Source organism: Neltuma alba, unplaced genomic scaffold (assembly GCF_004799145.2).
Source record: "Neltuma alba isolate B1F8T4 unplaced genomic scaffold, ASM479914v2 tig00003549_pilon, whole genome shotgun sequence".
NCBI lineage: Eukaryota > Viridiplantae > Streptophyta > Magnoliopsida > Fabales > Fabaceae > Neltuma > Neltuma alba.
The window spans coordinates 45787-73784 of NW_021633326.1; the positions used below are offsets into that span (position 1 = coordinate 45787).

General features: G+C 36.3%; 2 protein-coding genes, 2 long non-coding RNA genes and 1 other non-coding gene across 6 annotated transcripts; 2 read left to right on the top strand and 3 right to left on the bottom strand.

Moving 5' to 3' along the window:
- Positions 1–10: 10 nt before the first annotated feature.
- On the bottom strand, positions 11–14717 carry LOC114741842 (anaphase-promoting complex subunit 6-like). 2 transcript variants are annotated; one of them, XM_028930105.1, is made up of 17 exons: positions 14451–14519; positions 13632–13895; positions 12320–12454; positions 5823–5896; positions 5610–5649; positions 5273–5318; positions 5048–5127; positions 4678–4859; positions 4421–4546; positions 4006–4080; positions 3453–3578; positions 2954–3023; positions 2642–2724; positions 1902–2015; positions 1383–1482; positions 817–852; positions 11–310 (listed from the first exon to the last, which is right to left on the bottom strand). In XM_028930105.1, exons 3-17 carry the CDS (start codon positions 12419–12421, stop codon positions 215–217), a joined length of 1350 nt encoding a protein of 449 aa, XP_028785938.1. In that variant the 5' UTR covers positions 12422–12454; positions 13632–13895; positions 14451–14519; the 3' UTR covers positions 11–214. The 2 variants fall into 2 exon arrangements, with proteins under 2 accessions (XP_028785938.1, XP_028785937.1); XM_028930104.1 differs by lacking the exon at positions 13632–13895 and having other exon boundaries at positions 14451–14717.
- LOC114741849 (uncharacterized) lies at positions 1529–27879 on the top strand. The gene is made up of 4 exons (XR_003739807.1): positions 1529–1539; positions 13669–13670; positions 20979–20990; positions 27645–27879. It is a non-coding gene; the product is annotated as an uncharacterized LOC114741849 (long non-coding RNA).
- On the top strand, positions 14862–14934 carry TRNAE-CUC (transfer RNA glutamic acid (anticodon CUC)). Its single transcript has one exon. It is a non-coding gene; the product is annotated as a tRNA-Glu (tRNA).
- Positions 15709–27739, bottom strand: LOC114741848 (uncharacterized). Its single transcript, XR_003739806.1, has 3 exons — positions 27665–27739; positions 25204–25208; positions 15709–15722 (listed from the first exon to the last, which is right to left on the bottom strand). It is a non-coding gene; the product is annotated as an uncharacterized LOC114741848 (long non-coding RNA).
- Positions 15913–19181, bottom strand: LOC114741846 (ras-related protein RABA1b-like). The gene is made up of 2 exons (XM_028930108.1): positions 18857–19181; positions 15913–16640 (listed from the first exon to the last, which is right to left on the bottom strand). Exons 1-2 carry the CDS (start codon positions 19075–19077, stop codon positions 16208–16210), a joined length of 654 nt encoding a protein of 217 aa, XP_028785941.1. The 5' UTR covers positions 19078–19181; the 3' UTR covers positions 15913–16207.
- Positions 27880–27998: the final 119 nt, after the last annotated feature.

A 27998-nucleotide genomic window follows, 5' to 3' on the forward strand; every position in this document is an offset into this window, starting at 1 on the left:
AAGAACAATATAAGGAGAAAAACTATCGATCAATTACATATTGCAAAATATCAACAAAATAAATATTGCCTCCACTATAACTTACAATACAAGATATAAGAATTGCCATGCGTTAACTTGACATTAATGCATGGTTCTCACACACACACACACACGTAACGAGGTGAATATAGCTACCCCCTTAGAAACTCAATCACAGTTCACCAGAATTTAACTAAGGGATAATCGGCACACCACATCGGCTTTCGTCCATTAGAGCCCAACTTAACATTTCAGTGCAGAACTGGTCATCTGGTTTGAGCCATAAAGCCTGATTTTCAAACCAACAATGATAATTCATAAGGCAGTTGAGCAATCCAACAAATGATCATGCCATGAACATTAGCAATGATCTAGTGCAAGATCAGCCTACCATGTTAGGAAAAAAATAGAAACAGTTCCAAAGTTCCCAAGAAACAGACAATGAGGATTTGATTCCCAGACTTGATGCCCTTGTAAAGGTGAAAATAACTTTGTGTTGCCCTGACTTTTTCTCCCTAAATATATTATATGTGCTAAGTGTAAAAATAGATCATGTGACAATACGCAACACCATTTCCAAGTGAACCGATCACTCAAATATTAATGACTGTAAAATTCCAACTCCCCATTTCTATTCTTATTACTCACAAATAAATACCATAAACCAACCACGCTGGCCGGAAATTACTAGCACTATATTGAGAATAACATTTGCCACATGAAAATGCTTTATATTAACATGAATATAATATGCATATTACTGATAGATTTTACGATATATATACAGACACTTACTTTGTGATAGTAAGTAATAGCTGTAGTGAAGTCATCCTGCAAGAATTACAACCGCAAACAGCCTATTAACAGAATATTAGGAGAAAATATTTGGAAAGAGAATGGTGAAAAATATATTTTAAGAATCAAGAAAATTGAAAGTGTTGAGGACGTGAGTCATGCGACAATAGAGCGAAAGCTTTTTACCAATACCATGACCATAAATAACAGAGGGTCTAGCTTTTCAGCCATTTTCTATAACACAGTGATCACCGACTCATCAACTCCTTAGTGTACATGAAATATCCACTAACTAATCACTTCTATTGTTCAATGCATTAAGAATTTCAATAGTTCATTATCTCGCTAACTACATATAGGAAAAAACCCCTATCAGAAGTTTCACTCAATTCATGTTTTAATCAACAATTGTTTCAAAAATTCATCAAGTCAAGAGTAATCCAATTGCCAGGCCAACACAGACTCTTTACACATAATGAACTTGATTGGTTCATGCAGCAAAGCTTGTTTCCACCTACACCATATACTATAGCGAAAAAAGAAAAAAGGGCAAGAGACTTAGATACCTGCAAGTGGTACGTATATGCTAAACCAGCATACGTACTCAAGCTTCTTGTTGATAATGCAAGTGCTTTCTCGTAGTATGAAATCGCTTCATCATACATCCTGAGACAGTGATTTAAGCAAAATCAGGATCAAGAATGCTGAACCCCAATCAACACAGTTGATAGTATCTGATGAGAAGATACAACAACTTTCTCTCAAATTTTAAATGCATGGCATGACCAAGAAATCCAGACCTACTGAAATAGAGGACAAGGTTAAGCAAAAACAAACTGCCTATTAAGATACAGAAAAATTATGGGCATAAGAAAAATCTTGAAATAAGCTGGCTGGATTGATTGCCACCTCACTTCAGACACTCAGTCACCTAAGTTAATCCTTCAACAGTGAAGATTATAAGAACGATAGGATTTGAAATTCACAAGAGGATATGAGTTCGTACGCTAAAAACTATCAAGCACTCAGAAACTTATGAATAAAAAAAGAGTAAAATGACCACAGAACCAAATTTACCAACTTACTTCAATTTCCGGTAGGCATGGGCAAGATTAACTACAGTTGGTTCCCACATTTCACTTAAAGAGGATGGGATGAGGGCTAATGTTTTCTCAAACCACCATACTGCTTTATTATACCTGAAGCATGGATAACAATTATGCATGTCAGAATCACTCAGCGCATGAAACTTAAAATGGAAATACTGACTTTACTAGTATTGGGTAACCCTATGTCAGCATAGATAATTGGAACATCAGAGTCATGTATGAAGAAATCATGTGTGCCAAGATCCATATAACAATTTAAATCAAGAATATCAAGAATTCTTACATGCAGATCTCAGCTGCCAAACTTTTGCAAGCACAAACTTATTAGGTATGTGAGCTTAAGTTATCTTCCAAACTATGAAAAATAAACAAAGTCACGCACTCCTCAAAATACAAATGAACTGGCACTGAGACTTCCATAGTTCAAACTCCATCTGTTTAACCAAAACTTTTGAGTGCTCAGCACTTATATATTGCAGAAATTTATTTCAAGTGAATGGTACGCTGAATAAACCTTGGTCAAGGTTACCATACTAGTTAGTCTTACCACAACCAAATTTTGGTTACCTACATAACACCTAAGGATCACATGAATTGCAAAACACAAGGAGAGGGGAGGGATTCAAAGAGGAGATTGTAATATAATATGGTTTATTGAAAGAAAATAGATTTAATTTTGGCGACTTGTGATTGTAAAGCTGAGAAAATATCCTTACTCTTGCATATGGTAGGCAACAACTCCAAGTTCGTTAAATACAAGTGGATCTGAGGGGCAAATCGCCTTAGCCTGCAAAAAGAACTGAAGAGAAACATATGCTCATTAGCATGAGCACAGAAGTACGAAGAATATATGAATAATGCATGATTTGCATAGTTCACTGAAGGAGAGTGCTATTCCAGCTTATATTCTCACAGAGATTTACTTCTTTCCCTTTCTTTCTCTATTAGCTCCCCATCAATTCCCAGTTCCCCGAACTTAACCCAGATCTAGACAGACTATAGTTGACAGTATGTTTAGTGGTAGGCACCTGCTCAGCAAGCTTATAGCTGTGAGTTCGCATGCATTCCATTCCAATGTAAAGAGTCGGCAAGTGGCACCTGGAATAAGAGAATATCAAGATTTAACCTGTAAAAGAACAATTCATGCATAATAAGAGGATTTCATACGTAATTAGAAAATTAAGCACTCATGGACACAATACATGCAAGTGAGAATCTCACATATGAATCACAAGTTAGGAAATAAAAAATGTAGTGGCCTGTTATTTGGTGGAGGCAATAACTCAATAGAAGCAAATTTCAAAGAAATTTAATTAAATTATAAGTCTCGTCTCATCTTGAAGAAGTCTCTAAAACAATAGAGGTAAAAGCAAAGAATTGTGCAAAGGATTAAAGGCTAAATAAAATTTCTCAGCACCCCTACTCAAACATATCTAAAATTTGAAATGGTTTTGAAGATACGGGCACAAGAAACTACTCAACCATATCTGAATCAAAATGTTCTAATTGCAAAAGTTGATACACTACCCAGGAAATAAACGAGCTGCAGTTCGGTAAGCCGACATAGCTTGATCACCCTCTTCTTTAGCAGCATAAGCATTCCCATAGCCTATCCAGGCTGGTGCAAATGTTCCATCTAGACTTGTTGCCTTGCTGTATGGTAGAGGATGCAAAAATCTAAGTCATGCTCAGAGATAAATAATTGATCCATGTCTCCAACTTTTACATGTCACAGCATAAATTTTGGTTGATGAGTGAAATACTTATCATACATGCATTTATGTACACTACTACACTAGGGTTAATAATAACATATAATCTTATTTCACAGCAAGGATATACAGCCCCTACCGAGGCATAACACTTGACAAATTATAAAACAAAATGCCAAATGCATTGAAATTCAAAGAGATACTCAAAGTGACTATATTACAACTATCATATTTTTAATTAGCAAAGAAGTCAATTATTCATATTATTGAAATAATTCAAAAGCCAAAAATGATAACGGATTACAAAAGAGGTAGTGTTAGATGTTTCAGGATGGGCCACATCTAACATGATGACAAGCTATGTGTACCTGAAATATCGACGGGACTGGTCATACTTCTTGATACAATAGTAATAGCAACCAACCGCAAACCAAGATAACGCCCTAAAATAACATCAAGTAATCATCACAATACAGTAAATAATTCAACCCAATATTCAAGCCTATCAAGAATTTAGATATTCTGTTTGGGTCCCAAGGGTCATCTAAGCAGGCAACGATATCTTGTACAATTAGATCATATATTTGGTTAAAATGCTTAGGCCTTCTAGTTGTCTTCTAAGGTTATCAAAATTGAATAGAATTTCAATATGAAACATCTCCCTCAACATGCAGTAGAGTCTATGCATATTAAGAGCAATTTGAAAGACGAAAAAAAGATAACTGGTTCTTATAACAAATGATACAGAAGACAACAAATGATAAGTAGTACAAGAAAATTTACTTTTGAGGATAATCCTTCACAAGATTGCATGCCATCAGATAGAGCTCATTTGAATGTCCAAGCTCCATTGCAGCTGCCAGATGTACTAAGGTAGTCTTGTTATGGAAAGGATCCTTCTCAAGCAGACTGTAACAGAGATAAAACTCAGTTAGGAAAGAGAGGCAGAGGAAGGACAAAAGAAGCAGCAGATATTTAGATAAAAAGCACAACTGTATTGCACTCCAGTCTGCACTCTCCAACTCAGGTCCCAAACTTACACAGATGTTAACTCAAAACATTTCTGATATTCACCACACTGATTGTAGTATTCAGCTTTGCAGGCTAATAGGTCAGTGTTGGTTTTCAGTGTACGCAGGAAGGAAGGATTAGATTGGTCAATTTTGCAGCTTGTGTTCTCAAGGTCTCGAAACTTGGCTTCCACAACATTTTCCTTCTCATACTGCATCACAAAGAAGAGAAGAGAAAAGCCCTGATCAGTATGCATGCACAAAGTCACCATCATAATCAATCGACACGATACATTGTTTTGCAGAAAAGACAAGTAAAACAATTTTCCCCTTAATATCCACTGACATACAATACAAAACATTCAAATTGAACAGAGCCTCGGATAGCACTAAATGTTACCTTCTTTATCAAGCATGAATAGAATGATGAAAGCCATCCATCTTCACTACCAAATTGCAGTGATGAAATCAAATTTGCTTCTGATGTTCAGCATGGAGAAAAGGAAGGAGCAAAACATGGAAGAAGTGTAAGAATTAATTTGTAATCAGATAATATATAAATTCACCCATCTAAACAGCAATTGCAATGAACGAAGATTCTGATGGATTAGTTAAGAGCTTTTACCCTCCTCACACGTGAGCATGTGATTTTCAATAAGACATTCCAGGGCCTGACATAATCACCAAACGGCCAGCGGAAAATTAGGGCACTGATGCATATATGTTGAGACGCTTGAGAGCAAGGAGAAATGGTAAATATGAAACTTGAAAAATTGCATGAAGAGGAAATAATTCAAGCCATCAAAAACTCTGCTGAAAGGGCAAAATATTGAATTTATTTACTGGTACTTCAATTTCAGATTAAAGAAATATGAATTTTTAACAGCCAGGTCGAGGTAGATTTACTGCACAATATACACTTCCATCAACTATAGAAAAGCAAGGAAAAGATTGAGACATACCTCATAGCATAAAGGGTCAGCTTTTATGGCAGCTTTGTACCTTGAACCCAAGAAAACAGAGCATATTAAGGGAGCTTTCCATATTAATTATTTTCATTGAATTCTAACATATCATAATTCAACTATTGTTTATGCAAGCAAAAAAATTTAAAAAAAATCTGTTTCTTAGGTTAAAAAAGGCTTAGTTAATCACAAGTCCTCAAAGGAACCCACCACAATCGCGCCTGGGCACGGTTTTCTAGAGCTTCATGTGCTTTGCCTCTTAAGAAACATATTGCAGAAGATATCTGTTACAGCACAGAAAAAATGCATAGAACTAAGCAAACTAGCAAAACTAAGAAAAAGCCAGATCAAACATGATGAAATATTCACAAACTTTAACCCTAGCCATATCATGCTACCATATCAAATAGAAGGAAAAAAATACAGAATTTCTAAACAGTAACTGGCAAGCATGTGTGGAAGTATACAGTATTGTTCTTAAGTCCTTTCTGGATAAATACTTGGGCACCAAATATGAGAAAAAGTTGATTCATTGATTTAATTATACAGATAGGATGCGTTAGCCCAATTGCTAATCAATATTTCTAATCATCAGGGATGTCAGGACTGGAAATAGATTAGCCAGAAGTTTGCAGGCATACAAATTTTTATGCATATAGTTAGAAGACACTACCAGAGGACGGCTGTTAAAGCAATTTAAAACTAATAACTTAAACACAAATATCATGCAAATAACCTAGCGACCCATTAATAAGTGTCCTTCTGGTTCAAAACTTCCAAAGCATACCAAAAATTCAACAGTGACGTATCTCAGTGTACGTTTGAGAAGAAAATATAAGCTCAAAATTAAGTTTGAAGGCTTCCAAAACAGCATATTAGTAAATTTTTTATGACTGAAAGAATGCTACTGTTAGGATTATAGAAGATTCATTCTATTATTAGAGATATCACAACTTTATCATAGGGATCAGATAATATTCTGTATTTATGAGCCATTAAAGCAAAGGCTCCCTCTTGTACATATATCCCTCTCCTCATAATGAATAAATATAATATTCCAATCATATATGTTAACAGAGAATCCGAAAAAGGTAGTAATTTCATTCACACCGCAAAAGGTGTACTACAGCCACAATATATTCACCCTCATGGCACTGGTCACGTGTAATGACTGACGCATAACTAACTACCAAATGACGTGGACTGTAATTACAATAGAACCCCCCCTCAGTATTATTTACTATGTATATCTATATATATATATATATATTCCCTTATATCAAATCCGTCCCCCCCTCAAAAAAGATCCTTGTCCACAAGGATGGTGGAAGCAGGAGGTGCTTCGGTTGAAAAATGAGGAAATTGTTGCTGAATAGTGGAAAGATCCTCCCAAGTAGCATCTTCAGATTGGGAAAACTTCCAGCGAACCAGAACCTGCGTAATGGGCAAGTTGTGACGTTTGATAATCTTACGACCAAGTATCTCCTCCGGTTCCAATGAGAATTGTCCATCCGTATCGACAGGGGGCAAATAGTGAGTGATTGCCGCCGAAGGACCCGTATGCTTCTTAAGCAAGGAAACGTGAAACACAGGGTGAATTTTAGTGTCTGGGGGTAATTCCAACTCATAGGCGACAGCCCCTACACGCTTCAAAACTCGAAAGGGACCAAAATACCGGGCAGCTAATTTATGGAGAGTAGAATTATTAATCAGATTTTTCCTGAATGGATGGAGCTTTAAGTAAACCATATCACCGATCTCAAAGCTTCGGTCACTGCGGTGTTTGTTGGCCTGCTGGATCATACGATGTTGGGCCTTGAAGAGATGTCGTTTCAGGAGTTGCAGCACAAGCTCTCGGCTCAAACAGGTGCGGTCCACCACATCATTAGGAGAATCCCCAGCAATGTACGGCAAGTGGGTAGGGGGAGCAAACCCCATAAAACAGCTTCGAATGGGGTCATTCCAATAGCAGAGTGGTAATTTGTGTTATACCACAATTCAGCCAACGGCAGCCACTTCACCACTGTTTGGTAAAGTCACCAGTCATGCAATGCAAATAGCACTCTAAACATCGATTAAGAACTTCTGTTTGGCCATCTGATTGTGGGTGGTATGCAGAAGAATAATGAAGATGAACCCCATAAAGCCTGAACAATTCCCTCCAGAATTTCCCACAAAAAATGGGGTCTCTGTCAGTCACAATGGACTTAGAAAAACCGTGCAACTTGACAACATTATCCATGAAAATATGGGCAACCTCTACAGCTGTAAAAGGGTGTTTAAGGGCCATAAAATGGGCAGCTTTAGATAGTCGGTCCACTACCACTAAGATGGTGGTTTTAGCATAGGATTTAGGCAACCCACTAATAAAGTCCATAGAAAGCTCAGACCACACATTTTCAGGTATGGGAAGAGGTTGCAACAGGCCGGGAGAAGCTACTAGTTTTGGTTTAAACGCTGGCAAGTAGCACATTCCCTCACATAGTTCCGGACGTCCTTTCCATGCCCTTCCAGTAGAAAACAGAGGAAAGACGCTTATAAGTAGGCTGCACCTGAATGACCACTCACCTTGTCATCATGAAAATAGGAGAGCAATTCTGCCCTTAGGCCACGATCTGCCCCTACCACCAACTTCCCCTTTTGAGCAATTGATTATCCCAAGTGAATTTCGAATGTGACAGAGGGTCACCTTCTAATTCTGTGATAATTTTCTGTAGTGCATCATCAAGAAGCCAGGAATTTCGAACTCTGTCATACAAGGATGATACTGGAGCGGTTAAGGCTAGGCAGGACCCTTCGGCCTTCCTGGAAAGAGCATCCGCCACTACATTATCACACCCCTTTTATAAACTATGTCAAAATGAAGGCCCCATAGCTTGTGTAGCCATTTGAGTTGGGTCTGATTCACGTCTCGCTGTTCAAGGAGATGTTTGAGAGGCAAATGATCTGTTCGAATGATAAACTTTCGGCCCCACAAATAAGAACGCCACTGTTTGACAGCGAATACAATAGCGAGGAATTCGCGTTCATAGGTCGACAAGGGTCGTTTGTTGGCAGCCAAGGTTTTGCTAGCAAAAGCAATGGGATGACCATTCTGTGAGAGAACCGCCCCAAGACCGGAACCTGAGGCATCAGTTTCAATAATGAAAGTATCATTAAAGTTTGGCAACGCAAGTACTGGAGGAGACAGCATGGCTTTTTTCAATATGTGAAAAGCAGAGTCGGCCGCAGGGGACCAGGAGAATGTCGTGTCCTTCTTTAATAGCTCAATCAAAGGCCTGCAGATAGTGCTATAATTACGGACAAAACGTCTGTAGTAACCAGTGAGACCCAAGAAGCTTCGTAATTCACGAATAGTAGCTGGGATAGGCCAGGATGCAATGGCTTCCAGTTTCTTAGGATCAGCCTGGACGCCATGAACGGATATAGTATGTCCCAAATAATCAACTTTTGTAGCAGCGAAAACACACTTAGAAGCTTTAGCAAAGAGCTGATGCTTCCTCAAATGGAGGGGCCAGTCCTTACTATAAACTAAGATGTCATCGAAGAATACCAGAACGAACTTACGGAGGAAAGCTTTGAAAACCGAGTTCATCAATCCTTGGAAGGTAGCTGGTGCGTTAGTCAGACCGAAAGGCATAACCAGAAACTCATATAGCCCCTCGTGTGTACGAAATGCTGTTTTGTGGACATCGTCTTCGCTCATCCTTATTTGGTGATAACCGGCCCTGAGGTCCAGTTTGGAAAAATATGTAGCACCGGTGAGTTCATCAATGAGCTCCTCGATTATGGGAATGGGAAACTTGTTCTTAATGGTGGCCTCATTAAGCTTCCGGTAGTCCACACAGAACCGCCAAGATCCGTCTTTCTTCTGTACTAGAATCACAGGCGCCGCAAATGAACTGCAACTATCTCGAATAATACCATGAGAGAGCATTTGTTGAACCTGCCTCTCAATCTCGGCCTTTTGGAAAGGCCCGTAGCAGTAAGGCTTGCAACTGATAGGTTTTTCTTCATTGAGTGGAATGGCGTGGTCGAAACTTCTGGACGGAGGGAGGGAGGTGGGCTCAGCAAAAACGTCCGAGAAGTTGCTCAGAATGGCTCCCAATTCTTGTCGCTGCTCGTCAGTCAACTGAGCATGAGGACTCATTGATAGTTGAGCATCCTGAGGAGTGTTAATAAGATAGACCTGTGGGGCCACCCATAACTCCTTAATCGACGAAATCTCCCCGGACAATCGAGACAGAGGAGAAGCACCGAGGCCCTGTAATTCGATCAGCCGACCATGTGCCCTGAACTCAAATAGTTGGAGTTCCATATCCATCGAAAAACGCCCTAGGGTGCGGAGCCATTGAGTGCCCAATATTGCATCATACCCACTGATTTGCATGACTAAGAAATCATCAGTAAAAGAGAACCCACCCATCTCCCATGCTAAATCAGTACAATGACGCGTGACGCATACGTGACGAGTGTCGGCCACGGTAAGTTTAATGCTCGGTCGTTCCTGCACCTTCAAATTCAATCGCTTAGCGGTCAACGCGTTGATCACGTTGTGAGTGCTTCCCGTGTCAATGAGGATGATGATTCCTTGATTCTTGATGCATCCTAATAACTTCAACGTGACTGTATCTTCGCGACCTTTGATAGCATTAATGTGACCAATGGAATCGGATGGCATCACATCAGGAGCATCTTCGAACTGATCGTCCTCCTCGTCGACCACCAAAGAGAACAGCTGTGACTGCTTACATTTATGAGAGCTGGAGTACTTGTCGTCGCACCAGTAGCAGAGGCCCTTTTTACGCCTATCATCCATTTCGCGTTTACTCAGCTGCCAAGAGGGTTTCGATGCACCTGTGGAAGCAACCGAGGCGGCAGGGGAGAGGCCTGAGGGAGCTGAAGGTCTGGAAAGGTTCATAGAGCCCTTGGAGTGATCCGCAGTCCCAGGGGAGCCCGTTGGGCCCAATGGGGGTCCGAAGTGAAGAATAGACCGGGGTCCAGAATCCGAGTTGCGGCCTGAATGATTACCAGAAGAGAGGAAACTTCGGCGATCACGACTAGGAGCATTGTCGTGGAGAGCACGGATGGTCTGCTCTTGCATTCGGGCCGAGCACATGGCCACTTCCAACGTGGACGGTGCGAAGTTGAGGACGAGTTGCTGGACATCACTACGTAGTCCTCCAATGAACAGATGGAGAGCTACCTCTTCTGGGATATCCACCTCGGATAATAGTTCGTCAAACGCCTTCTCATAATCCGGGACTAACCCATCCCCTTGCTGCAACTTCTTGAGGGCAATGATAGGCTTCTCATCGCGAACGTTAACGAACTTTGTCTCCATTTTCCGAAAATACTCATCCCAAGTGATGGTTGAGAAGCTGCGGTGTCGCATAAAATTCTGATGCCATCGCAAGGCATGTCCCTCCAGGTGAATGCTGAGCAGACGAATGCGATGCTCCGGAGGGGTTCCATTGACCTCAAAAAATTGTCGACACCTGTAAGACCAACCACGGAAGTCTGTGCCATCGAACTTAGGAAAATCGACCCTGCTCTGTTTTGTGTGGATAGAGTACGGCGACGGGGAATGGTCCACCTCGTTCAACGATCCAACCACTGGCATGCGAGGAGTTTGCGGATTGGACGTGCCCTCGCCAGACCCGGAAGCATGGCGGCGGCCGTTATCGTTGGGAGGAGCCGATAGTTTAGAGGTGAGCTCCTTGAGTTAACCTTCAAAAGTGGACATGGATTGACGGAGGTCGGTGAGAGTTTGAGTATGCTGCGCTAAACAGTTCTCGACAGCATCGAAACGAGCCTGGTGGCCCTGGAATTGACGCTCGAGGTCGCTGAGCCTGTCCAAGGATCGTGTGTCCGGCGCCATGGAAGGCCGAACAGGGACGGCTCTGATACTAGAATGTTAACAGAGAATCCGAAAAAGGTAGTAATTTCATTCACACCGCAAAAGGTGTACTACAGCCACAATATATTCACCCTCATGGCACTAGTCACGTGTAATGACTGACGCATAAACTAATTACCAAATGACGTGGACTGTAATTACAATAGAACCCCCCCCCCCTCAGTATTATTTACTATGTATATCTATATATATATATTCCCTTATATCAATATATGTCTACAGCTACCAATAAGGAATAGAAGACATGTCAGACTTTTCTTTCAGTTTTGAGAATTGACAAAAATATTACTGTTTCATCTTTCCTCCTCCTTTTCTCTCTCTATTTTTCCTCCTATAACCTGCTGATTCTACATCAGATGGGGTCCTGGTCTCTAACCCAGGGTCTTGGTCTCTAACCCTTAAGGCCAAACTGCAAATCATAAACTTTAGTCTTACAAGTATCCCAGCTAAGTTCTTGGAACATGACTCAAGAGTAATCCTGTTGTACTAGAATATTATTTTCCACTTTGTGTCTCTTTGTACTTATGATATCGGTATCAAATTCTGACAGGAATATATATTGATATTATGCTACTGAAGTCACCTAATTATAAAGTTACACTTCCTTATTGCTTCCTGGTTCATTCTAAGTTTCTCTTGACATTGGTTTAAGAGAAAAATTTAAGTTCCTGCTCATTATTGACCAGAATTGTCACAAGATCCTTGAATTTGTATGCGTAAAAAGCAAAAACTCATAGCCAAACATTACAATTTACACGGTAAAAGTAACCCACAGGGAGAACATTACATTGATCTCACGGTCTTCACCATCTTTATCCAAGTACATGACATTAGAATCCTTTGTGTCTGAAACATTGCCTTGTTCATCCACTTTAGCCTCACCCAGCATTAAGAGGCATTGATCCCATTCCTTGAGCTCTTCCTGTTCAAGAAAGCAAGTTAATACAACATAAGCAATTTGTAATATATGTCAAAAGCTATAAAGATGTATAATACTATAACCACAAAACAACAACATAGCTACAGTTGCATCAAAGTATTAAATATTAAAGAGTAATGCATCATATACCAAAAAACAGACTGCAACCAATTTCCTAAATGGCAACTCAGCTATGTAACAAAAAATTTCCAAATGCCACAGCCACAAATTTCTGCCGCAAAACAGAGCACCAGGGATTCATCTAATGAAGGAAAAATTGTAGCAAGTGTAATGCAGGACGAAAGTTTAACACTCTACAATCAAGAAGTAATGGCTACAACTGACTAATCCCAAATCCCGAAAGGATTATCCAAATACGTGTGGAAATCTCAAGCCATTCCAACTGATCAAAATTGCATTACCTTGTGATATGGTAAATCATAAATATCTATTCTCACACTGCATTAGTGAAAATCATTATAGCATCAAACAATCATGAAAACTGACAACTAGGTAATATGCTATCATGACCAGGAAATTTATTTGGAAGAGACTCAAGGTTCACTATTCTGCTCAATATAAAAACACTTCACAGATGTTGAAAGCAAGAGTTTATTCCTCCCACTATTGTTGCTAGCTCTAAGACTTTCCTGCCCATGAGCAGGATAACATATAAAGTCTAATTGTCTCCAGCTTGAAGCAGTCATATTCTGCTTTCCTCACCACATTGCATCAACTAATTACTTCTTCCAATCGAATAAATTATTAATCTCAAATGAATTTATCAGTCAATTGCATCATGATAAAGCGATATGATGGTTACTGACATTGTTTGCATCTCTATCGCCAGCCTTAACATCAAGTAGAAAGACTAAATGTTGGGACTTTATAGCTTGTAACACTTTTAAGTATCAACAAGTATTCCAGTGAAGAGAGGAATGTGAAGGAATGAGACCTAGTAGCTGTATAGCTGGAGACTCTAATTTCAGGCATCTCATGAGGCAAACACCTATACAGCCATAACAGATTGTCAACACGTATCAAACATGTCCCAAAAAATTAAGCTTGGACTCCAAACGTGTCTCAAGCACATGCCAGTCATAGCTCATGCATGGATAAAACCTCAACAAAAAGAGAAAAAGATGAAAGGAACAACAGGTAGAGAGAAAGACAGCAGAACCTTGTTTAAAGCCACACTATTCACAATTCATTATCAGCCGTGAACAATGTGGCACGTTTTTATCTCCATATTGGACCATTCTCCATATGATTTAACTACTTTCGATTTAGCATATCTTGGCTTTTTTTTTTTTTTTAAAAAAAAAAAGGTTGCTTGGTTCTCTTATAAGAATGTCTCCAATTTTTCTCAAGCATTTATTATTTTTTCCCTTGAAGCCCTTTGTTGCTTTGACTTTCTCTTCCCTTGTCTTTCAAATGATAACCCCTACACCAATTAAGTGGAGAGAGTTTAAGATAGGAAAACAATCATTTAATGAACTTTAATGGTAAAATTGGAACTTGGAAACTTTCAAAAAAAAAAAATTGGATACATTTAACAGCATTAACCAACTTCAATTAAATTTCTTAATACCCATGAAGTTGTTAAAATGTCTTTAAAGTAAAAACCAGAGGTAGTCTTGGTATGAGATAACTATAACGTTAGAATAATATCAGTTGTATTTTTTTATGCAGAAGCATGTCACAAGTAGAAAGTTTTTAGAACTATAATATAATGCCAGTTGTGCTTGATGTATCACGGTGCCCGTGTCCGTAATTCATAGCATATAAAGCTCCCCTCCAGTTCCAACCTTGTTTTATTGGTTTATGACAATGAGCTGCTAAAAAATGTTTGCACCCTCACTACGAAATATTTGGATTTACAAAAACCAGTCCTAGCCAATCTCGATCATAGGAAACACAAAGAAGAAGATGATAGTCACTCGGCTAACCACACAAATACAACTGAATTGATACCAGCATTTGAAATAGAGGGACTCACAAGACACTTGGCAGCGAGGTAGCGGAAGCGGAGATCACGGAGAACTATCTTAGAGGCATTGAGGAGATGAAATGCACGACGGTAATGGCGGCCGAGGAAGAGGGCCTGAGCTTGCATGTAGATATCGGCGGGATCATTTGTAAAGGCGGCGACTTTGTCTGCGAAGAAGATGGCAGAAGAGTAGAGATGCTTGCTTACGCAGTCCCTCACAACACCTCGAAGCTTCTCAATTTCTTCCTCCCTCATCTTCGACTAGGGTTTTGTGCCACCTTCAACCTTCTTAGTGGAAGTGACTGAAATGGGGTTTGAGCGGAGCAACATGCTGGAGGAAAATTGAAATGCAGGCGGGAGGTTTCCCTCGCTATCTTCTTGGTAACTTTAAATTTAAATGACACAAGAAAGATGTATCACTCCGTTGTAGTCTAGTCGGTTAGGATACTCGGCTCTCACCCGAGAGACCCGGGTTCGATTCCCGGCAACGGAAAAACAGTTTTGTCATTTTGGGTCGGTACTGGCGCGCGCCATATTTTGGCATATTTCCGTCAGCATATTTGATTGGTTGGTTTGTATTTTACATTGAAATTAACCAATATATCATACAAAAGAAAATAGTTAAATATTGCCGATCAACTATTTATAAATGTGATTATTAAATTAACAATTTCTTTTGGATCAACTGATTTAGCTTATGAAAAAGAATTTGCTTTTTTTTCCCTTTACTTTGTGCTGTTATGTTTTTTTCAAAAAAAAAAAAATTCAATTCCCGAGAAGGTTCGCTAAATGTTAAACTCCTTTTTTTGGCCTAACTAAATGTTAAATGTAGGTAATTTTTTGTTTGCTGAACATAACATCCGGTGCTCGTTAAGGTCACGTTAATACCATTAACATCAATATAATTATATATAATTTATAATTAATCACATTATTTACAAATTACAAATTTTTTTGACCTGGTACAAATTACAAATTATAAACAAACAGTATAACTCGTTGATCAGATATCAAGCAGTTGACTGTAAGTTTTAGGAAGAACTGCAATTAAATATCAAAAAAAAAAAACATAATTGTTATAAAGTCTCAATCGAATAATTAGGAATGACAAATTTCAAAATAAAAAAATGGTAACTCCTTTCTTGTCATAGGGATTTTTTAATAATTATTTTTTTTTTATGAGACTCTATTACAATTCTCTCCAATTTTTAAAGTATAATTCCCCAAGGGAACGGTCAAGGGAGGCATATATGTTCAGGGAAAGTCAGTTAAAAAAAATTGCTGTTCGAAAATTCCATAGGATTTCATACCCAGAAGTACTCAAATTTAGTTTTTTCAGCCAACAAACTTCCAAACGGAAACTTTTTGTCAATTTTTGCTACTATTATCCGATCATAATGTACGGTATGCACCAATTTAAAGAGAAAGGACATACTCCTGCCGAGCTCAACCACGGAAAGTGGAGAACCACTTTGATGAAACTCTATATTCAATTCATTCCATGCTTGAAATTTTGCTACTGTTAGCATCTCAGAAACAATGATAATATTAGTAAATTAATAACTAATAACTAGCAATAAAAAAACAATGATGATCAACCTGCTTCCCCAGCAGCTATTGAGCATGAAACATTGTTTAACCCACCAAGCCTGATAAGCCCTGGAGAGTTCGTTTTCATTCTTCTTCATCTTTATATATCAGAATACTACACGTACAGTACAACAGAACCCACAGCAACCAGGAAAACAGGATTCTGTCTTCCCAGGCTAGCTTGAGCAGCAACCAACTTTCTTCAAGGCAGATACATCATTTTTAAGATCTATTTTTTCTCCCCTGGCTGGCACAGTAGCCGTTCCATTTTCTGCAGTCTCAACCGCCTTCTTGCAAACAATTCGGTAGATTTGAGTCAAAACTTCAGCAAATGCATTCTCCACATTGGTGGACTCAAGAGCTGAGGTTTCCATGAAGTACAACGATTCCCTCTCGGCATAAGATTTCCCATCTTCAGTCGAAACAGCTACAAGGTGACGAAGATCGGATTTGTTCGCAACAAGCATCACAACAATGTTGGAATCCGTGTGGTTTCGCAGTTCTTTCAGCCATCTGTCAACATTTTCGAATGTTGCATGGCGCGTGACATCATACACGAGAAGTGCGCCAACAGCCCCACGATAGTATGCACTAGTGATAGCTCGGTACCTACAAGGAACAAAACCATAAATTTTTTTAATATATACATATATATATATATCTGGTGAGAGAGTAAAATATATACTTGAGCTACTTGCCAATATTAGTCATACAAAAATAACCCATAACAAAGATGAATTGGTAAGCAGTACTGCGAAATGATGTCCACTAAGGTGGTCACAAGAGAGGATGATCAAATCGAGGTCAAATCAAACAGTATTGGCCAGCCCTGAATAGGACAGCAATTACACGTCCCCCAGTTGCACATTCGAAAATAATAATAAGGCATGGCAATGGGATTAAAATTGCGTACATAAGATTTCAACAGTGATTAAAATTGCGTACATGAGATTAAAATTGCATATTTCATTATTATTTAAGCTCAAACAATTTTCTCTTTCAGCAACTAGTCTAGATTTTCTAGCCATAAATCATAATCTGTTGAATCAATAACCGTAGTTTGTGGGAGGGGAAAAATAAAAACCACCTTACCCATAAACAACCATAGAGAATCATATTAGAATTTGCTAAGACATCTCCAAATATATTTCATCATCTGCCCTGTTCCTAATCCAGGAACCGTTCTCCTTCCCCCATACATCACTAGCAAATTACAGGACTTCATTAATACAAGGTTTGTATTAATATCTAGCGCTATGAACAGAAATATGGCACTCAATTCCTTTTCTGGAAGACTCCATTTTATATGTCAGCCACAGATCCTCTATAGCTGTGTGATTTCAGTCTTTCTGTTACCATCATCAGTTTTTCCAAGAGGGCCCGATTCAGTCAGATTACTAATTCTCTCGTACACCTCTAACAAAATTTTAAAAAACAAATCACACTTGCTGGACAAATTTTCTACATACGATACCAACTCCCAGAGCCAGAACTTATTACACTCACTGAGCGTCTACACAAACCATGCTGAATACAGAATTACAAAGAAAATCCCAAGCCCCAAGGAAAATGATTGGATCAAGAAAACAAATCCTTCACCCCTAAGCGAAAATGAACATGCCCCCATTATACCAGAATCCCCCACTCCTTTATCAAGAGGATAATAGTATGTTTCCTCAGTAGCATGCTCAAGACATGGAATGGTGTGTTCAAACTCACTGAATTAATAGTTATAATTTCCCAAAGCTGAGTTCCTAATGCCTTTGTTTTCTGCACCCTTCAGCTCTACTATCAGGTGATCAAGCCTACCACTGAATTCAACAAAATCCTCCCAGACCTTTGACATTGATTTGAAGAATGACAGTTCAACATTAGGCTTATGTGAGGGTTTTGAGCTCAAGAACCAAGTGATTCATAGTTTCATGCTGAAGTGAGAGATATACTGAGTTCAACTGAACAAGGTTTCACTTTTTAACACGCCCATGATTGAGTTTGTTGCCCTGCCTATTTGATACATTCACACTGCCAAAACTAATGATTTTTCTATCATCAGCTCCAACCAGGTGTGATGTGATATTCTATGTAAAACCGCAGCCGAAACCTTAAATTACAAATGATTAAAGAAATGAAATACCTTCATAAATTTCAGAATATTACTAAGAGATGAATCAAGAATGTAAGACAGCCTTACGATGGGTCCAATCACACTAGCGATTTAATAAGTTAATTCCGGGAGAAGCTAACAATTACCCGTCAGGGATAAATGGAACCATGTTGGTAATTCCAACATTATTGAGGTGATGTAGTTTGAACTCGATAAAATTCAAGGATTTTTATAAACCTAAATGAAATTATTCAACTAGATATTTGCGATGAAAATTGGAGAAAATGACAAAATCACACAAAGATCCACAATATCAAGATCTTTCCCTTTGAACTTCAAAAAGAAGACGACAAACAAGAGATACAAAGTCCGGGAAATGTTTCAGTTACTTAAGAACAAAGAAAAATAGATCCTCATATCAAATTAACCATCTAGAGCAATTTTTTTTTTAATTTTAGTCGCTGTAATTTCATTTTGAAGCAAAACCTAGGACCGTATTCAGCTAGCTTTTTTTATCAGTTCAAACTTCAAGAGCCACATATCAATATCATTCTGGCAAGTGAAGCAAGCAACTACGGCCAATTTTAGCAAACGACTTCAAAATCTCAGACACGCCCCCACCAAATCCTTGTCAGCTCAAATCAAAGAAAGAACTAACTAAAAGAGACACGGAATAGGAAAAAAAGATAAACAAGAGGCGTAGTTGAAGAAGAAATAGGACCTCTCCTGGCCAGCAGTGTCCCAGATCTGAGCTTTAATGACTTTACTATCAACGTTCAAGGAGCGAGTAGCGAACTCAACCCCAATGGTGGACTTGGACTCGAGGTTGAACTCATTCTTGGTGAACCTGGAAAGAAGATTGGACTTGCCCACTCCCGAATCGCCGATCAGGACTACCTTAAAGAGGTAATCATAGTCGTCCTCCGCTCTATAGCCAGCCATTGCCTTTGCAGTTGTTTGGTTCTCTTCTCTTCAGGTGAGAGAGAAGGAAGAAAAGCAAGGAAGGGGATTTGCAGACAGTGGCTGTGGTTCCGTGCAGTGTGAAGCCGGAAACGTGAAAACGTTTAAAAAAGCACCAGAAAATGTGAATGAAAGAAGCTCTGCTTCTCAACGGTGATCTCCATCTCTTTTACCATGATCCTCACTCATATTTTAACAGTACTTGATTATTGATTATTAATTAATATAAAGGTTAATACGAACTTTATTCCATTATATTTGTCTTCATTTTACTTTTGATTTTTTAAATTTTAAATTATAAGTTTTGATTTTTTTAATTTATTTTTATTTATTATATTAGTCTTATAATCCAATAAAGATTTGAATTATTTTATTCATTGAAGTACTAAAATTTATGGTTTGAAACTTGACCAAAATTAAAATGAAAGCAAACCTGATAGACGAAATATTAGATTAACCCTTAATATAATCATCAACATGATATTCATGATTCATGAATATCATCCAATCACCAATTATTAATACATCATTACTAATATGATTGCTGGTTAATATATACATAAAAAATATAAAAACTCATGTCTGACCACATTATTTATATATAAAAAATATTTCATACCTCATATAGAAATTAAAGTCTGTTGGCAGAGAAAAGAAGAAGAAATTAAAGTCCCCATAGTTGATTGAATCATTAAAATATTTATTACTATTACTATTCCATATTAAAATTTGTTTGAATATAAGGGACTACGTGGGAGATTAAACCCGCGATTTGCCGCCAATAAAAGTGACCGGCGCATTACAAGATCACAAGACTATTGGCTGTAATTTATTTTATAATGTAGTCTATATTGGTGAAATTTTTTATTTATGGGTCAACATAAAATCCCATCTGATTAAGGAAAAGTATTTATGATAATATAAGAAGTGTTTGGCAACCTCCAAACTATGGTTTTAGAAGCACTTTTCTGCAAAATAAAGTAAATTCATTCACATATTTACTTTATAAACCGTAAAAACACTTCTGAAATCATAGTTTAGTTTCTATCCAAACACTCTGTAGTAGAATCCAAGTAGTCACTCATTCAAAAGGAGGGTATCGGCGAAGAGTGTGCATGTCCATTTTATTCCTCAAGTAAAATGCACATTTATTTAGATGTTGACCGTTTGAGGAGGCATTAATTGAATATTTATAGTACATTCCCTTTCTATGTTATGGATGAAACCTAGCAATTGAGAGATGGAAAGGGCAAAAAAAAAAAAACAATTGAGAAATGGAAGAGGGATTTCATCATTTAACTTCCTTCCCCTACATTTTCCTCCATCACTATAATGTGAAAATTTTAACACTTGAGATTCACTCCATCCGTTTGTTGTATGAGTGATAATCAGTCAAATCATGTTAATAAAAAAAGCTAGTTAAAATTAGTTAGAAATGATAAATATATATAAAAAATAATTTATCTTACAAAGTATCCTTATTTATGAGAAAATAAAGCATAAGTGAGAGAATTTGCAATCTAAACATTTTATCTTGATGATAAATGCAATGATATAAACAGGGGTAATTAACCAAAAAAAGTTTATAAGGGTCTCTTATAAATAGAAATAAGAGATGCCTAAAATTATCTTTTTGTGTAAAAAAAAAAATAGAGGGAGTAATCTTTTATTAAATTATTATTATAATTCTATATAAGAAATACATAAATAAATTTAAGCTATTAATATTTGAAGTAAACAAAATCATAAAAATAGAAGAAAATTCATTAAAATTTTTATCTGATGAAGGGAAATAAAGGGGATGGAAGTGGAGAGTCCCTCTCTCCTTGAGAAACAAAGGTGAAATTTCAGAACAAACAATTGTTGTGGGCGTTGCAATGCAGGCAAGATCAAAAGTGACCGTAAAATGGGAAAATGAATTCTCTCTCTTTAGGAGGTATTCCTTTAGTCCTATTTATAAGTCACTTATAATATATTTTATACAAATCAAGAAAAACTTTAAACTTTATTAACTCTTATTTAAAACTTAAAAGTTTTTTAACTTTATCCCTATTTAATTTTCATTATACCCTATATAAATGAAGTCAATATAATAATAAAATAAGGGTAAACTTGTACATCCATGCCAAAAAAATTTTGCAATACCTTATAAATAGGACCAAAATATGTTTTCTCTCTCTGTCTTATAAATAGGACTAGAGTAATTTGAAACTTTCTTCAAGTCGATGTTATTAGGAACGAGGGAATTGATATGTAGGCCAAATAATCTGTCGATTTGGTTACAAAGTCAGTATTGCTCATTTGTTTAGGTAATTACGTGGCTTCCTATTAATTGATACTCCTAATTAATTAATGTGAAAGGATCAAAGAAGAAGACAAAAATATAATGCACATGAAGATCTTTTACGATGCAGGGATATTTCATGCATATGCGGTATGCATGTGCAGCCTAATTTACTGCCTACACAACAGAGAGGGAAATTCAAAACAAGTATCCTAGGGTTGGCCATGCTAGCAATAGACACAAATGTTCTTATGATTCATTATTCCTCAAAATTTTACTGGTCATAATGGCTTGATATATTTTTCACTTATCAAAATGACTTGATATTTTTTTTTATGCATAAAAACCACCGATACTAAATTCCGGTCATTCTGACTTGTAAAATTTTCAAATATAAATTTTTTACATATTTTTCTTCATTTTATAATAATTGACCACGCACTCAAATTTATGGGTTAAAATCTCATTTGCTGATATATTACATATTCGAGAGGAATAATGCATCCACAACTAAAATTGATTAGGAGCAATTACGAGCACAAATCCAAAAGAATAACTCATCATTCCAAAAAAAAAAAAAAAAGCTAGTCTATTAGGTCAAAGTAATTCAAATGGCCCCTTGCCAATTCTTTATGAGTAACCCTTTTCATAAACACAGGCTTCTCAATGAAAAGTGAAAACACTAAAGTTACAGGAAGAAGTCAAAAGGAAAATTAACTAATTTTAACGATTTAACGTTTAACAACTTTCTTAAAGTACGTACGCAATTTGATTACTTATATCTTATAATAAAAGATAGAAGGAGTATCGTATGAAATGAGAGAGCCTCTTAAATTTGGGACTCCTGATGTGAGATTTATAATAGGTGTAAATAAACTACTTATTTGGATTCAAGGTTTGAGGAGCTAAAACTATATATGTTTCAATTAATTTTTCACTCAACCCGATAATTTAGGTTAGATTAGGAAAAAAAAACAATTTAATTTAGATTTACCCACATTTGAATTGGTAAGCTTTAGTTTTGTGAAAATTTCAGCTTGGCAAACACTAATCTAAACACACAATATTCCAAATGCAAGATTTATATATTTGTAGGTTTTTATTTTTCAAAAATCTTATGTGGATCAAATATATATATGCACAAATGTTCAGCTTGATTCCGTTATTAGACCATCAATATAGTTATGTTTATTGGTTTTACATTACCTTGCATTCAAAAAAAAAAAAAAAGGAATACTGTTAGCATGTGATGAAGTCCACAATTATGATCAGCAGCTCAGTTGATGCCCGGAAAATTAAATAATCATTTCACACACAATTTGGTGGTGATAGGGCCAAATTGATTACTGGTCCTTACAGTTGATTTTTCTTTTTTGAGGGGTGGGGCACTTATATTGGTTGAATATTTGCTTTTTTATTTCTGGTGTGATGCCTCTGATTATGCTTACGTGAAAATGACAGAACGGAGAATTTCATAAAAAAATTGAAATTACTAAATTTTAAATAAAAAATTCTTTAAAAAAATGTTATTATTTGCAAATCAAGTATTGTTAAAACTTATTAACCTGATTTGAAATTTGATAATTTTAACATTTTTTGGTGGGATACTTTTGTTGTTTAGACTATTTTACTGAAAATAATATAATTTAATTAAAATAGAGATTTAAAAATAAGATAAAGATGCATATAGTTTTAACAATAATTGCTCTAAATATATGCTCATAATGGATTATAGATAATCTTCCATTAATCACCTGCAAGCTAACTCAGGCCTCACAAATGTGAACTCGTAGACAGTCATAAAAAAGTTCATAATGATAGATTGAACCTTTTTTTTTTTGTTGGTGAAGATAATGATAAAAATGCCCTTAGGCTTTAGGCATGCATGCAATAAATCACATTTTTGTTGATTTAAAAAAAAAAGAAAGTAAATCACAAAACACTGGAGTGTGGCGTCACAATAAGTTTCAACAAGTTGGAAGTCGGCACATACCACCCTACTACCTCCGATTCTAATTATGAGATTTTATTTATAATTTACAAATAAAATCTTATAATTAATATCTATTATTCCTCTTGTCCTAAATGTAAGACCCTTATATAAGAGTGTGTAAAGGTCTTACATTTAGGACCGGAGGAGTATAATAAGATTTGGTTTATCAAAAAAGACTAATTCCTTATAACAAGGAAGTAAGATTCATCGTTTTTAATGACATAAGTGTATGCTAAACAAGGATTTTTTTTCAACTAATTTTTCCTTTTTTTTAATGGGAGAATGACAAATTTTTTTTGAAAATTGTGTAATCTTAAATGAAGAATTCTTGTAAAAATGTATTGTTATTTTAAAGTAAAATACGGCCAAAGTGAAAAACAAATCTATTTTGAGTTTTAGTACTTTTTACGTCATTTTCCATTTTTTTTATATGTTTATTACCCTTTTTGGTACCAAACATAGTGCACAGCATCAAATTCCTGACCTGTTTTATGTTATATCAGATCGAAACATCATATCAGTTATCATTATTGTTGCCTCTCTGGGGTCCTTTGTTCCCTTCGCTCATCAATGTCTCTGTCAGAAGGCTCTTCATCTTATTCTTCTCCCTCATTATCGTCGTCGCCGTCCGAAGAAACCAACACGACGTCGTCGACGTTCATCAGCACAGCAACAGCAAGCCGCAGAACTCTGGTGGTGTCAAAGTCGGTGTCGGAGAGGCTTCTGGGAAAGTTCTTCGATGCGTCTCAATTCGATTTCGATTACGAGCAGAGTGGGCTGTGGTCTCCTCCGGTCAGACGAAGTGCGTACTTGGCCTCGCCGGCCGGCAACATCATCTACTCCGACGATCAACTCTTCAGAAAACTCAAGAAAGCCAAGAGTGCCTGGAAGAAGAGACGCTTAGTTTGCTTTGATTTCATTACTGTACGTGTCTTATTCTTCTTTATTCCTTCTTCGCTCCTTCTATTCATAGTTTATTTTCATCTTCTCCTTCATCTCCTCCTTCTTCGTTATACTTGATTGTGAAGTTAATTATCAAATTTCAGTTTTTGACTTACCGACTGGTATCTCAGATTTTAACCAAATCAATGCAAGTACGTACACTTGGACTTTACTCAGAGGGATTCGCACTTGATACTCAAATTTGTTACTCATAATGCTTCTTACGAATCTAAAACATTTCAATAACTCAGATCAATTCATAACGCAAACCTTTCTATGAATGATAAGACTACATATATAGATGATTTACATATTGCAGTATTCCAATAAGCAATTTTGTAATATATACTCGATTTGCTTTATATTGTTTTGTGAGATAATATTCCACCGCCATGTGAAGGGTGTAAATTAACTAAGATCTATAGATTCTGTCATATTTTCAAAACCAGTATAAGAATACATATATAGGTGGCAATTTTAAGAAATAACCAGCAGTAAAGTAATACAGTAAACTTTAATACACACGCATACTTTCTGATGATGAGATGTTTTGTGCAGGCTTTTATGTGCTTATGAAGATGAAGGATGGTAAAGGAGGAAGCTAAGGTGCATATATAGAGGAAATATAATTATATACTCTCCTTTTAAGATAAAGTTATGTTCTGTGTCTCTCAGATATATATATATATATATATATATATATGCAAGTGATGATCTTATCTTAATTTACTTTTGGGTTGGCTTATGTGTGTATATGGATGCATGTGGGCACTACACAACTTTTAATTCCAACAATATATGTGGTCCAAATTAAACAAATCATGAGCTACCTATTTAATATTGGAATCCCCACAGATATATATATATATATATATATGTATATATGTACACACACTAGTAGGACCGGTATGTGAAATATTTTACAAGTTACCGCGTAGCCACCAAACCCTTCTTGTACTTCATTTCCACACACACCCCCTACCCTACTTTGATTTTCATTCCTGCTTTGGCCATACATTAATATTAGTTATATGTATTTTGTTTAGGAACTCTTGTGTCGTCGTGTGGCATATATGGGTTTGCAAAATTTCCGACAAAAATTGTGGAAGATATAATGAGTTACTGCCTCCCATCTTTAATTTATATAAGAATTAGTTTGACATTTAATTTGGTTCTATATATAGTACTTAAATTTATTTTATCTCTTATATTTATTTATTTTTTCAATATAGTCTTTCTATTAGTTGTACATGTTAAAAATTCTGGTTAATACACATGATTAGTAAGAATATTTCAAGATAAAAAACACATTTATTACAACTAATTGATTTAACTAATTTTCTTAATCTACTCTAATTAATCAACATATCGTGGTTTTGATGGCGATGAGCTGTATATTTTGAATGGCATATTGAAGCTCTAGACTGGGAGGTCAGGTCTAAAAGTTGCCACAAAAGGCGAGGGACGCAGTTTTGATTCCCTTTCCAAACCAGCTTTATTAGATATAGCAGAATCCGATTCCTTTTCAAACCAAACAAGTAACGTATGTGTGTGTTGTGAGTCCATTCAAATTGGCAAAAGCTCTCTGAAAAACATACAGATATACATATCAAATCCATGCACCTAGCTATGCTTCTTCCTACCTATATATGCTCTTTCACTTTTACTTAACGGTAAGAAAATTTAATTAAGGTTTCCACGTTCAAAAGGGGAGAAAGACACAGACGCATATATAAAAGGATCATTGAAACATTGGAATGCCAAGGGGACCTAACTTAATTCCCATAAAAATGTTAGATACTATCTTGGAATTAAGTTTGTTAATGAAATGATCTAATTATTGTTGATAAAATTAGTTGTCACTCTCTTACCTGATACTGTCGTTTGATAAGTTAAAGTTTGTCACACGTTAAACTATTATTGTCATTTTGTTTGTTTGTTCTTTATATTTTAAATCAAGGGCATTTAAGTAAATTTGCTGCAAATTTCATTTCAAACTAATCCAGAGGTATTTCACAACCATTAGGTCATTTTGAAGTCTTAAATTGATCAGATTTTACAGACTTATTAGGAGGATTTTTGTGATATTTTGAAAAAGTAAGAAGCCTCCCTCGTTATATATGCTCAATTTTCATAAAATTCTTAATGAAGGATATCTAAAAAACTGTGATTTTTTTCTTAAAACAAATTTAAGACTAATGAAGATATATATATATATATTCTGGGCAAATCTCCTAAAACAAAAGGCTACAATTTTTTGCACAATAGAACAGAGGAGACAATCGTTTACTACAACTTACTGTGATGTAGGTAGAACGAAAATTAACGTTTGGGGGAAATGATAATTTCAAAAAATAATGTGTTGATAAAATTTGGAAGACAAAACAGTGACAGATGAACGAGGGAGACATGCTTCAGAAAGAATATTCAGAGTGGTACACTGCAAATTATCCTTACAAAATATGCTTTATTTCTGTCTCTCTTCCAACATTCCTTTCGTCTTCTTCCTCTCTTCAATTAGATTCCCTTCCAATCCTGATTAATGCATGGTACACTGCAAATCATCCTTTATGTAAGTCTATATTATATCTCTTCTTTTGGAGTTACAGGGGATAGATCAGTCATTTTCATGGACCAGATTTTATTTATATTATTACTATTTCAAAGCTTTTCATTCTTTTATTTAGAGCTAGTTTGTTTAAAATCATAAAAAAAATATTTTGGTTAGTTAAGCATTCGCTTTTTATATCATAAAGATTTTGTTTAAAAAAATTTGCTTTGATAAATTTATTTTGATAAGCTGTTGAAAAAAGATTTTTTTTTAACATGTCCCTCGTATTTAGCTTAAAGTTCCGGTAGACTCCCAACAACTTTCTTAAACAAATTAGTCCTTAAATGGCATTTTATAAAATGTATGAAACAATAAATATTTTTTTAATGATGCCATTTGAATGAATATTATTGAGTAATTATGATGAAAAGAGGGATATGTATTGAGTGTGGTTAAGATCAGTTTCATTAAATTAAAGTTACTTGTCAAAGGATGGGGTATTCTTCTTTTTTTTTTTTTAAATAATCAACTGACTTTAATCAATTTTTTTAAACTTTGAATAAATTATTTAAATGTGAGTTATAAATAATAATGGATTAATACAACTTTTTGCTCCTCAAGTTTGTTATCAATTTAATTTTAATCATCAAATTTCTTTTTATTTAAAATATTGGCCCCCTATAATTCAATAAAAAACATAGGTCATTTTGGTCCTATAGGGATCAAAACCTATGATTTGAAATTTGAGAGACTGAAATCAAAATGAGGATAAATTTGAGAAATCAAAAATTATATTAACCTAACCCCGAGGGGTTAGGTCAGCTGGCTGGGGCTGTCCTAGCTTAACCACAGGTCTCGAGTTCGAGCTGTGGGAATGCAGCACCCTGAGGGGCCAGAGGGCGCCGACCGAAAGGTTCCTTGCAAGCCCTCGTTCCGGATTAGTCTGGGGACGTTGTCACGGCTGAAAGACGCCTATTTCCCTAGGATACCGGAGGAGAAATCCAAAAAAAAAAATTATATTAACCCAATAATAATTGATGAAGTGTTAGACTTGTGTTCTATGTTGGAAGTCACGTTTGTTCACAATGTCGTAAATATTGCAGTTTTCATGTGTCAATATTTTGATTCAACTA

Coding starts and splice junctions, on each gene's coding strand:
- LOC114741842 (XM_028930104.1), bottom strand. CDS start 14,696: ATGAGGGAGGAAGAAATTGAGAAGCTTCGAGGTGTTGTGAGGGACTGC. Junction 12,455..14,450: donor ACCTCGCTGCCAAGTGTCTT/GTGAGTCCCTCT, acceptor TTTCTTGAACAG/GAAGAGCTCAAGGAATGGGA. Junction 4,860..5,047: donor ATTCATGCTTGATAAAGAAG/GTAACATTTAGT, acceptor TTTGTGATGCAG/TATGAGAAGGAAAATGTTGT.
- LOC114741846 (XM_028930108.1), bottom strand. CDS start 19,077: ATGGCTGGCTATAGAGCGGAGGACGACTATGATTACCTCTTTAAGGTA. Junction 16,641..18,856: donor GACACTGCTGGCCAGGAGAG/GTCCTATTTCTT, acceptor TGTTCCTTGTAG/GTACCGAGCTATCACTAGTG.